General features: G+C 36.0%; 1 protein-coding gene across 2 annotated transcripts in view; it reads left to right on the top strand.

Annotated features, from left to right (window-relative positions):
• The first annotated feature begins 1,128 nt into the window (after positions 1 to 1,128).
• The window catches only part of LOC145786485 (oxidation resistance protein 1-like), a 38,494-nt gene continuing 24,642 nt past the window's right edge, over positions 1,129 to 14,980 (top strand). The window contains exons 1-9 of one of the 2 annotated variants that reach the window (XM_082598150.1): positions 1,129 to 1,356; positions 1,721 to 1,828; positions 2,183 to 2,332; positions 4,087 to 4,152; positions 9,084 to 9,183; positions 10,179 to 10,309; positions 11,661 to 11,833; positions 14,263 to 14,417; positions 14,689 to 14,758. In XM_082598150.1, the coding sequence (XP_082454276.1) occupies positions 1,273 to 1,356; positions 1,721 to 1,828; positions 2,183 to 2,332; positions 4,087 to 4,152; positions 9,084 to 9,183; positions 10,179 to 10,309; positions 11,661 to 11,833; positions 14,263 to 14,417; positions 14,689 to 14,758 (1,037 nt within the window). In that variant the 5' untranslated portion in view covers positions 1,129 to 1,272. Of the gene's footprint in view, positions 1,357 to 1,720; positions 1,829 to 2,182; positions 2,333 to 4,086; positions 4,153 to 9,083; positions 9,184 to 10,178; positions 10,310 to 11,660; positions 11,834 to 14,262; positions 14,505 to 14,688; positions 14,759 to 14,980 lie in introns of both variants that reach the window. The other variant, XM_082598149.1, reaches the window with a different exon arrangement.

The following is a 14,980-nucleotide window of genomic DNA, read 5'->3' as shown; positions in this document are numbered from 1 at the left end:
CAGATAGTTTAACTTTGGTGGTTGCGTGTGAAATAACTTATTCACTGGACCGCTAAACATATTTAACTTGTCAAACTGGACCTTGGTTGAGATTAGTTGAGTAACCCTGTTTTAGAATATTCTAAAATAGCTGATTATTTTATTTTGCCCATCCCTAACTGTAGTACTTGAAATGAACTGCCACAGGAAAAAAATAACAAATTCAACAACAAAAACATTCGTTGAGCAATTTTATTTTTACTTTTTTATGTGTAAATGTTATGCTTCTTCAATTGTTTGTCAAGCCAGATCCATTCCTCAAAGTCAATATTTTTTCCACTGCTATAAAATTTTGATCATCATGATAAATTATATCTTTTACGGATCAGCAGATATATATTTTCAATTAAACTAAAAAGAAAGTTTTATCATTCGTATACACTATACAGTTTATGTCATTATGTTCTCAGCGTATTAGATTGTTTTTAAGCTTATGTATGATGGCGTAACATTTAACAATTTACTAGGTTTGCGTTTGTTAATGTATTTATCTATATGATTTAACGTCCCTTTCTCCCCTGTACAGCAAAGGTTAGATGCTGGCTAATGTCTACCTTGTCTGATAACATTTCTCCATGCCACTCTGTCCTAAGGATCGATTGAAACAAAATCTTTCAGTCGCAGCTTTTCCCGAGTATTGTCGAGTGAACGCTTCTTAACCATCTCAACAACGATCTATGAAGGGCCAGGAGCTTTGCTATTATTTATGTGCTGTAACGCCTCTCCTATCATGTTCTTGTCAATTAGCAGATGAGCTCCAACTTTAGGAGTAATCTCACTAAGTACATCAATGTTCCAGGGGGTACTCGGTATTGAGCAACCTCAGTCCGGAGCTTCTGATGTGCTTTCCTGATCGACCATTGAGGGTCCAGAGGTGTTAAGGATTCGTTGATTCTAAATAGTATTTACTGGCCGTCTTTTTTGTCCCTAAAGTTTTGAATATTTAGATTTGACTTGCTGAGATACACACGTAACAGCAATTTCAATTTCAAGCATAAATTTTAATTGCAGTATTGCATGCTACATCATCTACTTGATGATTAAGATTAATCTTTTGATAAACTCATTTTACATATTTTTAGAGAACGATAAAAAATCTATGATGGTAGTTTTCTTTGCATGAAACTGTATCTGTGGATAGTGAGTATTTTCAAATTGCTGTAAATTATCATCATTTTATGGAAAAGATATTGCCACGGTTTAAAGTGCAACTGAGTAGAGTTTGACGTCAGAATGATATCTTCAGACGAACACCATGAGCACAATTGTGAATTGCTGAAAGTTTCACATCAGCCTGAAGGAACAACTCAGTATGAGGTCAGTGTTTTAATGCAGTTAGCTCTCAAAACCTTGTCTCTAGAGTGAAATGATTTGTGGTGTTTTAAAAGTATGAAGAGAATATCAGAGTTTGCTTAATTGCTGTGCTTAGTTGGCATGTTTTATGCTCTTAAAATCACACTACAATCTACAAAGTTGACGTTGCAAAATTGCAGCATACTACCGGTAGTCTTGAAGTCTTTTTGCTTCTTTTATGAAATACATTACAGTATTACATAAGTAGATTACATGGTCAATTGCCTCAGTTATTTATCAGTAGATTGATTATTATCACAGCTAAATATATTTTTAAACTACTCAGAAGTAAGAAATGACCTTCAAAAGTTTTTGTGTATTTTTTAAGGTTAAAAGTCGAGACACACTACGAAGCATTGCCGTTAATTGTAGCACAACTACATCTGCTTTAATGAAGCTAAATAAATTGTCATCCATGCATATTTTTCCTGGTCAGGTAATTCAGGCCCTTCTGATTGGTTTTGAAACAGATATTTTGTTTATTTATTGTATGAAGGTGGCTAAATAGAATTATTTTTTGCTTTGTTTTGCTGATTGTTTGTGTGAGAGGTAAGACACTTTTAGTAGAATATTGTACATATATATGTAAGTATTTCCTACAAGTTTTTTCATATTTGTTCAATTTTTACCATGAAGAATTTTTGGGCAGTAGCAGTAGTAGGCTTCTATTTTGTGGTAAAGTAATATGGATATAAGCACAAAATCTTTTTGTTGACTTTTAGTAGGTTTCCACCATGTATATATTACTTCTATACTACCGGGATGTTTAAGAATCACGTTACTTTTCTAGATTTTATTTCTTCCACAAACGAAGACTGATGAAGATGATGCGCAAATTGACTCACTCACTGACTCTGCATCCAATGCAGAAGCTGTGCAAGATGACTATTCATTTTTGGCTCCTTTGTCACCAACATGCATCAGATCAACTTTCAAGCCTGTGAGACACCAATGCGTTCAACCAGCCTTTATTTACATTTATATTGAATTAAAGTCAAATATTTACTTTTTTCTGCATATAGCATTGCTATTTCAATACGACTAACAACCACAATAGATGTAAGAAATCTTTTACATTAACTTATTGTACCTCCTAGTTTTTAATTTCCTGTTAGTGACAACATCCCATAAACACTAAAACATGACTATTTTATTAAGTGTTGTGCTGTATTTGGTAAGTTTCCTTGTCCTGTGTTCAGTGCTTCCACTTTTGACAATTGATAAATCCTCTTCAGTTTCATTTTTTATCTTGAAAAATCCCTTTTTTCTCAGTCGGAAATCCTTCAAAATTTTCTTCATAGGCGAGGTTATTTTTGACGTTATTAAGTTACCTACCGTAAAAAAAGTGCCAATACAACTTTAAAGTTATTTTAATCTCACCTAAGTTATGTTTTAACCTGAAAGAACAGAAAATCAGTAAATTGAAGAAGTCGTACAGTATTCAAATCGCTACAAAAAAACAAAACCTTGCAGGCAGTACCTAGCATGGCTGATTTAGTTGACAAACCCAATCTGATAAGATAAAGTTGCTGAATAAATTACAAAGGTTAGCTTAATTTTTTCAGTAGCAACGGTATGTCGAAGCAACGTTATTTAATTAGAACAGTAGGCTACACAAAAGCAGCACATATTTTACAATAACATGGTTTACTTCCTTTGTTCACTGTCTAGCTAAAAAACCGCTTGTCAGTCGGTTCTGGGATATTTATCACCTGGAGTCCTGGACATCATTTACCAATTACCACTCTCATCTTTCCCACATGGGCTCTTTAACTTATCCCTAACACCGAAAATATACAGGTGGTAAATGTGCAGTAACGAATTATTATCCATCGATTAACAAATTTAATTTTGTGTTTAGTTCGGTTTTCCTTGATGCGCTAACTTGTTCAACTCTATAAGGCGAGGCTATCTCTTTTTTCTCCTTGTCGGTAATGTCTTCACAATCATCTGAGACTGATGAAAAACTTTAAGATACTAGGCCTATTCATGATACTGACTCAGTCTGACTGTGTACACTGTACACCATACGGTACAATTATACATGTCGTATACACAGCCTAGCTAGCCCTATTATGGGTGCAACCTAATTCGTACCCTGAACACTTGGTTTTGGCACCCTCATTTCGTACCCTGAAAACTAACTCACTCACGTCCAATTACCAAAATGGCAAGAATAAAAATCAAGTGACCGAAAGGCGAGAATGGGAAAAAGAGTGAGAGGAGGTTTCGGATAGCGAGTGGCGACGGAACCAGCTGATCATCGTTATTCTAGTCGTTTTGAGAACTTTTGAATGGAAATATTAATAAAATTTTCTTTAATATTACTAAAAACTACAATTCCCTTTTTAAGACAAAATTTCCTTATAAAATTGTCAAAAATCCCTAAAAAATCCTTCCGATCTTCATTTCCCTTTTTTATCCTTCGAAGCGTTGAAAAATCCCTTTTTCGGGATAAAATCCTTCAAAGTGGAAGCACTGCCTGTGTTACCGGGAAAGTAATTTTAGAATAGAACCTGATTGCAATTTTGTTGTAAAATTTTAAACAACTGCTTTCAATTTCTTTTTGCTTGTATGTCTGTATGCATCTGCACGATTGTTAAGAAGATATCAAATATAAACGAGTAAAGTAAATTTATTCAATCTGCTACCATCGCGATACAAATGCATTATCCTTGACGTGTTTTCTTACAGTTTCAGGATTTGGTGATGGTGTCTTCCTCAGACCAAAAAGGTTTAAAAGAAGAACCTGTTGATGAAGTAAGTGAACTGCTACAACGCTACGAATAGTTACTGGTGTACTTAGGCTATATGGTAATTATTGGTATGTATACATTGCAGTACATTAATAACATGAGCTCTTAGCATGTTGTTTAATGAGCATGTGTGAGTTAACAGACATAACAGTATATGTGTGGAAGTGGAATAAAAGATGAAGTATAATACTGTATATATAATATGTCAGATGTTGCATAAAATTTACTGCTTACCAGTTACTTACCAGTTTACTTAAGAGTTACTGCTTACCATAGTCATCAGGATTGTTTTTTCAGTAAAACCCAGCCCACCCATGTTTTTATGGGTAAAAGCGGGTTTTATGGCAAAAATGGGTTTTATCATGTGAAAATAACCAAAAAATATTTTTTTGCGGAGTTTGTTTTTTGGTTTAAGAATAAGTTGACTTTTGTTTATACAATGTATACACATTTATATGTGAAAAATCGTGCTCCGAGGCAGTGAGTTGCTAAGCCTGCTAAACATAACAAGAATTTGATTAGTTTTTTTTTCCTAGCAATATTATAGTTGCAACAAAACTACCCTAGTGCTAGAAAAGATAACAATCCCGATGAACACCCAAACTTTGCAGTGTTTATTTGATTAATTGTTCAAGATAAAACTTTTGAATGTTTTGAAAAAAAGTTGTTTTATAACAGATGTTGCCATAGGTTTTTTCTTTAACAGCTTTGAAGTTTTCTCAAATTACAGAAGAATTCCTCATTTGGCAACACTAGTTTTGTAGATCTAGCCACGTCCTTTAAAAAAAAACGTTTTTTTTTTTATAAAAACCCCTGCCCACCCGGGCAGCTACCCATTGCAACCCTGATAGCTATGCTATTAACCTAAAGCATGAGCAGTATATGTCAGTGGTCTCCAACCTTTTTAAGAAGCGACCCCGATTTACTGTAAATGAAAATGAAATCAGCATTTCCATGCGACCCCATTTTGTTTTCCGATCCGGAGAAAAATATTTCAAGTAATACTGAAACTAAATAATACGAGTACGTATATGCACAATTACAGAGGAATGTGGCCACACAAAAGTATTCCAAAATCATTGTTTTAAGAAGTTTCGAATAACACATGAACTTGATTTCACGGACACAAAATTGTGAATTTGTTTCAACATTTAATTTGCACTGCGATGGTTGCGCCTGCAATAGGCTAGCCTACTGTCCTTGAATTTTTGAAGCCGCAACTTGACTTTGATAAGCTTAACCGCATGTCATGCTCTACTTCCCATCGAGTACGATGTTTCGTTTTTAATATACTCATTGCGCGGATTCCGGCTTCACACAGCCATGTGGTTGAAAAAGGGATAAGTAGTTGAATAATAAAATTTGACATATTCGGGTACGTTTAGTGCATTGACACCCAAAAGTAAATATTTGCTGAGACCTTTGGGTGACCGTGTATTGCTTTAAACGAGTCAAAAGAAATGCGGTTTGCCGCATCAGCTGCCATTGCTGTAAATTCTTCTCTATTATCCAGTCTTGTTTTTTGGACGCCGTCAGGATATTGCCATGGCAATGCTCAAACTTTTTGCTAAGCTGCTGAAGGTGTCCGAGTATCGTATTTACTAGTTTGCATTGACACATCTCTGTAGACAATGTATTGTTGTACTTGTAGTTCTAGAAACATGTCAAACACATTTCGTTTCAAATAACTTTGCCACAGGATAAGTTTTTTGTAGAAAGCGATAATTTTAGCATTGCGATCAATAATTGTAAAGCCAGAACCTTGCATGGATGGATTCAAACAGTTCAGCAAATCAAATATGTCGGCTAAGTAAGCCACGTCTGCAATGAACTTTTCCTGACCAAACTGTTGAGCCAAGGCCAAATGATCCTGTTTGTATAGAAAAATAAAAATTTCTTTTCGCAGTTCATAAACTCGCTTGAGACACGAGAGAACCAACGTACTTCTATATGCTATAGCAATCCTGTGTGATCAGCACCCATCTCATCACACAAACAGGAAAATAAACGCTTGTTGAGTGGCCTCGCTTTAATGTAATTTACACACTTTATCACAGAATTCAAAGTATCAGCAGTTCCTCAGATAAATTTTTGGCGACGAGTGCTATCTGTGCAAAAAACAATGCGTCCATATTGCATTTGGTGCTTTGTCCTGAATTTTTTTTACTACACCCGAATTGATGCCAGTAAGCTACATGCTGCTGCACCATCGGTACATATTCCAGCATATTTTTCCCAGGATATAGAATTTTCGTTAAAGAATTTATCAAGACTTTTGATTTTTGACTATATCTTCACATCTAGTATACAGCTGCAGTGATTTGCATAGCAGAAGCTCTTCTGATACTTCTCCTTCGTTGATATATCGATACAGAAAGTTGAGGTAGGCCGGCAACATAGGTAGATTCATCTAATTGTCAGTAGTTGAATTGCATACCGTGGAGAAGTATTTACTTGAATTACAATTTGATCAAGAACGTCATTGGAAATATCTTCAATTCTACGTTTCACTGATGTAGGTGATAGTGAAATTAAATCCAATCATGATTTTCACAACTTCCTTCATTACTGGCATCAGCAATTTTTCTCCAATTGTATGGGCTACTTTCTTTTGCTTTGCAATCTGATAAGAGGCGACATACGAAGAATAAACAGCAGCTTTATTTACTGCAGTAAATGCTTTCATCACACTTGCTTGTGATGCAGGAGATGCAATTTACGTTGAAAAAACTCAGACGGTTATCCACGCAGCCTGGATGATTTTTGTCTAAATGACGTTTAAGTTTATTTTTCTTCATCGATCTTTCTGCTAGAGCTTTAAGACAGATTACACACTTTGGTTTGCCATTAAATTCAGTGAAACCAAGTTTTTGTCATATGATCTTTTTTGCTGCCATTTTTGTATAATTTATTATTTAGCTATCCTTACTAGCGACAAATTACCATTATCAGCTGCAAAGCAAACCGTGAACAGCCGGTGAAATGTTTGCACACTACACATGCATAAATAACTATTCGCCCGTTCTGGAGTCACCTTGAGTAATAAAAAGTTAGCCTGAACTAGCATCGTGAATGCTTTTGCTCTATCTTGTCGCAACTATTCAGTCTTTGAATATTACACCACAATGGTTTAATTGTGACGTGAGGTAGCAAGCTGTACTCCAAAACACAGGCTAAGGTTGCGAACAGGGATATCTAGAACAACGGGATTGCTGACTCTGTTTTGAAATGGACAATAGGAGGGTTACTGGATCATTACTGCACAAACTAAAATGTGGATTTCTCAACATACAACCCATTTCTTGTTTTTAAAATGATGCTTGAAGATGAAATAATTTAAAAAAAGCAAAAAAAAAATTGAAAATGTGGCCGTTTTTCCCCAAACCGCCACCAAGTGGTGAAAAATACACAAATTTTAAACACAAATATTTTTAATACCACTTACTGGATTTGAATCAAATTGTAGCAGAATGTTTATAAGTATCAAGATTGAAGCTCTATGGAAGGTAATGAAGATATTTTGAGAAAATAAAAAGTTATTCGAATTGTTGCATTTTTTCAAACTTTTTTGATCCTCGGACATGAAACAAATGGGTGCCGACAGCATCATGGACAAAATTTCCAAAATTTTTTAACCAGAGGCTTTGCATGTTTACTCTATCTGATAGTGTTAAAAATTTGAAAGCGATTGGCAAATAAATGAAAGAGATATTTGGGAATAAAATTTGGTACTTGGTCAAAAATCACATTTTACGAAAAACAACAATAAACATTTTCAACACCTTAAAGCCTCCTTTATCATAAGTAGACCCTTTTTTTGCCTCTACTTGGGTTTGTAATTTTTTCTTAAGTGCTTTTAATGTTTTTCTCCTTGCCTTGGATGTGTCAAAGCTTCTTTTTCTTGATTTGTCAAGTCAAAACTTGTCGAGTATTTGGCAGATTTCTGAATATGCAGAGATTTTGCCACTGTCTTGTTTTCCTAATTTTTTTTGCTGAAGTAGAAGGTTGGCAAAAAGGGCTTTGATCTTCTGTTGTTGGATGGCTTTCTGGTGTTACAGGAAAGGTTACACATGTGTTACAGTAACTGTTCATCAAGTCTACCACCATTGTTAGACTTACAACCAACCTTATCCAACTTTCTTTGTTTAGCAATACCACAAAACTGAATTTTCTTACTTCTTTTCATGTTTTTTTTATTTCCTATTTTTGATGACTAAAACTTGCCCAAAAGTGATGCAATAATCAATTAAATATGAAAACTAAAGCTATGTTCAATACTCAATAGTCTTGGATGACTAACAGCAAAAGTTTGCTTTAAAATGACGATCTTAAGTTATAGACAAGGCCAGTCGTTAGTTGTTGCTATGGGCGTTGCTAGGAAAGATGCCTAGGAGTGCCCACTTTCAAGACCTTATTTTAGCTTCACAGCAGGGATATCTAGAAAAGGCGACTTCTCAACAGCGTAATTGGCACGCGCTTTCGCCTTTTTCATTTTCGGGCGTTAACAGCATTGACCCTTCTAGTGTCCATCGCTTTATCGAAACTTGCAAAGTCAGCAATCCCGTTGTTCTAGATATCCCTGGTTGCGAACTAGAACAAAAAAGTATCAGTTTTTTTTTTCTGTAATGGTGAATTATGACGACCCCAGGAAAAGTTAAGGCAACCCCACTTGGGATCGCGACCCATATGTCACCCTTGGTGGATCTTCAGAAAAATCTTATACAAATAGCATCCCCCAAACCAGTTGTTAAGGAAAGATAAAATTTTTTTATGTTGCTTCAATAACTGAGTATAACTTTAAAATACACTATAAAGTTTCTGGTGGATTGGAATAACTTTAGAATTAACAAAAATAACAAAAAAAAAAAAATTTTTTTTTCACTAACTGAAACTTGTTTACGATCACCGTGCAATCTGTCTTATCTTTTTTTGCAGATTTCTGCGGGAAGTCACAATACAATAGCTGGCATACAACAAAGTGTTTCGTCCATGATGGCTGGATTGTTAGGGACTAGATTGTCGTCTCATAATGAAGGTTTGGCAGCCATACAGTTTCTGGTCCATTGCGATATGACAGTTTCCTACAGAGACAGAAAATCTGTCGTTTTTTAACATTGATTCAACGTCTGGAGACGCTGAATTTATGTAAAAAACGACAGATTTGCTGTATGGGTAGCTAGTAAGAAATTTTTTTTTATAACCTTTTCTGGCTGGTTTAGAGGTTCATCTTTGTTTTCACATATTTTTCAAAAGCTAAAGGGAAGTCAGTTCAGTAATTGTTTTAATCTTGTACCACTGCATCAACACTTTCACAATAAGTCTTTGGATTTGATGACGTAATGCTTAATGCGGTAACAGTTATTTAGTTAAGAAATTTTGTTGAGACTCGTAGTGTGAATTTCGATAGCGCATTTAAAAGGCAGCAATTTACAATGGAAACATTTTTAAAATGTTTTGTTAAAAAACTGTTCTTGCTTAAAAATTTATTTTTGCTCTGTTGTCATGGCAGGGTTTCAAAAGAGTAAATGCAGTTCACACACATGGCTCTGATATATGTTATCACAAAGCAATGTAGCTAAGCTATAGACATTAACACGTTACTTTAACGCTTTTTTGTGATTGCAATTGCTTACATGTTATTGTTTGTGGATCCATCCACAAAATAACAAGTTCTGCTAGCTGTGAAAGTCGATACTTCACCGATCAATTTTGTATCAATCGTTGAACAGTTATGAAAATCAGCTGACATGCATTTAAACCGCTTTGCTTCAAATTATGATATGTTCTTAAGCTGCCAAGGGTGCTATCGGTAAGCCGATTATGGCGATTAGGTAATAACTGTGGTGAAGAAATGCATTCCGCGTTTGGTATTCACGCACACTTTTCAAACTTCAACAGCGGTTAGTGCTTTAAAATGCAACCATGGAAAAATATCTCGTACAAAGTATGCTTTGTAATTTTAAAATCAATAAAGTTTTATTTGTTATGTTAATTTGTTTAACCCGTTTTTGCCTGTTTGTATCAAAAAAGATCCGGAGGACAGCAACAAAATCCAAGACTCAGCCAAGTTGGAAAGAACCCAATCGTACGAGTCGAACCATTCTGAAACGTTTGAAGAAAACTTTATCAAAATGACAGTGCACTACATCACTCCTGCCTCGGTGGGTACTTCGACAATGCTTGTACAAAGGCTTTATATAACTGTTATTTTGTTGCACGTGCTATGCATGTGAGGTTCAACATTTTGGAATGTCGATTCTTCCTACTTTTAAAGGTTTGATGTAAAATGTCAATTCATTTAAAGTAGTCGGAATAATTACGAAGGTTGTTGAACGGATATTGAATACGAAAACCTATCTCTCCAACACTTCATGCATGTACTGAATGTACTCGTATAGGACATAAGTGTGTGTACTGTGTATTTGTTAAAGCAAAGCCAATCAAGAGCTTCTAAGGTCTTCGTAAGAACACTGTGGCAAATTTACATTGTATAAATGCAACATGACATAAGTCATGGCGTCGTGCTGAAAAAATCTTCGAGAAATTAAGTTTCGAATCTTTCCACTGCGTATATCTATTCAAGAGCAACCTACCCCTGTTTACACGGTTCAACAAAAGCATACCTCAAGTCAATAGCCAGACAGCAAATCCACCATTTTCAATGTAAAACACGGTTGATTTGAAAAGCTTTGTGAGAAACGTTCGAATCAGAATGTTTCCAATGCAATACAAAATGATTTTGCTAAAACAATCAATCACTTTTGCATTGCAACTTCCTTTCACAGCAACCACTCGTCATGACGTCATTCCAACAGTTCATTTTCGTTGTGCTGTTCTTCTCAACATATGCTCACCAGCTGGTAAAAATTGCTCTTGTCACGTAGTTCAACTTTTAAACATTTGACTACATTGAAATGAAGTAACAAGAACAAATTTTCGGTGTGTTGATGAAAAGATAAAAGCAACCTGTTCTTTCAGCGCATTTGCAAACTTTTATCATCATTTTGTCTTAAAGTAGACATTTCAAACTTTCTAAACTAGTGAATAAAAAAATAACAGTTAACCTCTCAAGTACATGTAGCTCCACACAGAGTGAAATTTACATGCCTTTTGACTCTTTTTTATTTCTTTAAAAGTATTATTGACTCAAAAAGAATGTCTAAAAAGACATTACGAGACATTCTTTTTGAGTCAATAATACTTTTAAAGAAATAAAAAAGAGTCAAAAGGCATGTAAATTTCACTCTGTGTGGAGCTACATGTACTTGAGAGGTTAACTGTTATTTTTTTATTCACTTGTTGATTCATTCATATCAGTTTGTATCCTCTGGGGATCCTTCTCTTGTATCATGGGCCAATCCTATAGATGTTTGCTGGTACACCCCTTCATTTTCCTTGAATTTCTAAACTAGGTTTGTAAATTGTTTTTCTATATTCATCACACATTGATTGACGTGTTTAGTTTCAGAGAAAATATTTCGAACAAGGTGACAAAGTGCTTCACTGTTGCAGGAACTGGTCCAGGGCACTCTGATTGTCACCCCGACTACAGTGATGTTCGACCCTGACCAAACCGACCAATTGGTGAAGGAGAATGGGTGCGAAAAGTACGGGATAATGTGCAACATATCCGACATCACCAGTGCTGCCATGTACAATGACATAACCCGTTTGCGTAGCACAAGGTAGTTCATGTCTAAAGTGCATGAAAACATTTCAGTAGAAAAATTGTACATGTTGGGTGTTTCTGGTTAAGCTAGATCAATAGTATTACATTACGTAGTGCTTGAACTTTGTTGTAGTTATGTAGGCGACCGGGTACCGCCTGAGGTGTTTGAAAATGGAGTCTAAAATTAGTAACTAGGAAGTCGTAAGTTTTCTAAAATTATGTCAACGTTTGTAGACAAAATGATACTGTATTACACAGAGATCATCGGTTTGCCATTCGCTGCACCGGCAGCCTAGCCGTTGCAAAATTCAACTGCACACACAATAGACGATGGGATATTCTCACACAATTTTATATATACCACTAAACAGCACAGCAAGGTTTACGATTGCAGTATGGCAAGAACCACGTGGCACCATATTCACTTATGTAACATGCCGTCCTTTTGCTGGATCTTTATGGACACGTTCTTGAACTTTTAATGATAGGTGTGCGGAAGCCAAAACGTTCTATTATACACTTAAATTGGGCAATGCTGACTGGTGTGTTATTAACGATACAAATTCAATTTCACAGGCGTTTTTAATTTTTCTGTGCTATGCAGTAGGCCTATGTGTTGACTGGCTGAAGCAAAAGTTGATAAATGTTTCATCGTACAATGCCAGTGGAATGAGGTGCCAAGTAATTGCTGGTTTCTATTCGGTCTGAAACTCCACAATGCACGTGAAACAACGCCACAGAACAGATGTTTCGTTGGTAATAATGAATTCTCTTCTAGCATTCATGTGAGCAACAATCCAAACCTCATGATCAGTCAACACCATTGAGAGGTTCTAAGAAATAGACGTCTTAGTTTCATTCAATGAGTATTGCAGGACAGCAGTTGACTAATGATGCGTTTTTTGCAATGACAATCCGTTAATTTGATGCAATGACAGCAAAATCCGTCATTTAGCGTTTGTAGACGTTGAATCAATGCAAAAATGACGGATTTTGCTGCCTGGGATACAGATACACCCGCGTACGTACAAAGTGAAGCTTTTTGTCAGAGATTGAAATATTTTGCTGTATTGATGTTCAGAAGTCTTAGTTTAACGTGGGTAAATTCGATACCGGTACTTCGTTTCTCCCGAAACCAAATTGACTGATTTGTATGTGTACTTCCCTGGTGCTGTGGAATTCAATGGTCTTCGATTTGTTTTTAGTCTAACTGTGATGCAAATCACAGTAATATAACTACAACCCAAGCGGCTATATACTACTGTATCTTGGGCCTCTAAGCTTCTTTATTTTTCCGGTGACCAAGCAAAGCCGACCATAGCTCCATTCCGGCGTCCAAATTTTCGCGCTCGGCAGTCAAAATACAAAATTCGTTAAAAATTTGTGTTTTTAAAAATCCGTTAATTAATATCGTGTTTTTGCGTTTATTCAGGTTAGAACAAGGCCCTCAAAAACATATTTGCAGTTTCCTTGTCTGGCATACTTTTATGGCGATGAATTATGTTGTTCAGCTGTCGCTTTCCTTATGTAAATTATTATTGATTTGGCTCCAGCCATGTCAAGCTGCTCTTTTTCATAATTTCAACGTCTGTGATGCTCTTTTTATGTAATTTCAACGTTTCAAGACAATTTAAAAAGAGCGTTTTTTTTCTGGCCGGCACAGCTCGTTAATCTTTCACTAAACAAGAAAAAACACAGCCTATCCTGAAAACCAGCCCTGTTTGCAGATGTAGCGTCTTCAGACGTTGAATCAATGCAAAAAAGGTCTTATTTTATTATCTGCGAGGCCTGTGTGGAGCTGGTGTAAATGTGATGGCTGGACAAGATATGTTTGTTCAGTGTTCACTTTATGTCATCAGATCATGTTTAAAAATGTAAACAAACGGCAAAGATGGTAAATTGCATGGTAACGGTAAGGCAAAATCCCATTTGAAGGCGCAGATAGGTTTAAAAAACTACATTTTCATTCAAATCCACTACCTTTGTGTTTTTTCCATGCTCATTTACAAAAGTTTAATTACGTAACCCTGCTAGCAAAACTAATCTTAAAGAACAAAGGTCGCATTGAAAAAAGATTAACTTTGCTAGTTAGTTGCTGCACCCCCAGTTGTTGAACAGCTGCTATGAGCGATCGGATATCTCATGTCGTTGGATTGACGTAAAACAAGCAATGTTTCAACACGGCTGTTGTTGTTGTTGTTGTTGTCTGGCATGCGTAACTTATTATGTTCGTTTTCAAAACTGATTGTGGTTTTGGAAATTGCTTACACATTGCACAAGCATGCCTGAAATGTCATGTCCTTGCACGAGCAGCCTACAACCCAGCCAGCAAACCAGTCATTTAACGTCTATAAACGTCCACTTAACGTCCTCATTGTAAAAAAAGACTAATTTGCCGTCTGGGAGACTTTTTCAGAAGCCTTGAACAGATATTTATCATTGCAGCACTTGCTCAGAAGGGTCAGTATCCACGAAGAAGTCTGAAGCCGAAAATAGCGAACTTTCCGAGCACGGTGAAGAAAAGGATACAAATCCCGCGTCTGAAACAACAAACCCAAGCTACAACACACCTGCTGATGACGATTCAAGCGGAACTCATAGTACGGAAAGCGATAGTGGCAAGCTGTCTGAAAACAAACTCGTATATGAATTTCCATTGCTACACTCAATAGTAAAGACGGTCGGAGGTGATTTTGCATCGCCTGATACAGTTTGCGCCATTTGTGTATCTAACCCATGGCTGATCTAACCCTAACAAAAGCTCGATTCGCTTTTTGTAGATAATTGCAATTGACAAATCGGTTTATGTAATTATGTGTTGCGTTTCTGACACGTTCTTCCTAATCAACCGCTTCTTCCTTGTAATTGCAGAATACCTGCCACTTAGCGGATATTCAGCTGAAGACGGCAACAAATCAACCACGTCAGATGGCAACAAAGGGTGAGTTTATTTCTTCAAAGCAGGATATTTCCAATACAGTTAACTATTCTTTTCACCAAATTCGAAAGATCTTATTTCGCCTTCCATATTTTGATTGTGCCGCTTTATCGTTATTTCACATTGTTATAACGTGTTTCACATTGTTACAACGTGCAAGACAGGGTTGGCTGATTTTACTCAAGATTTTGCCACGTTTGAATTTGTTATCTTGGGTAAAATTTG

The sequence above is a fragment of the Aplidium turbinatum genome, chromosome 17, assembly GCF_918807975.1.
Source record: "Aplidium turbinatum chromosome 17, kaAplTurb1.1, whole genome shotgun sequence".
NCBI lineage: Eukaryota > Metazoa > Chordata > Ascidiacea > Aplousobranchia > Polyclinidae > Aplidium > Aplidium turbinatum.
This window is presented reverse-complemented; position numbering and strand designations above follow the sequence as displayed.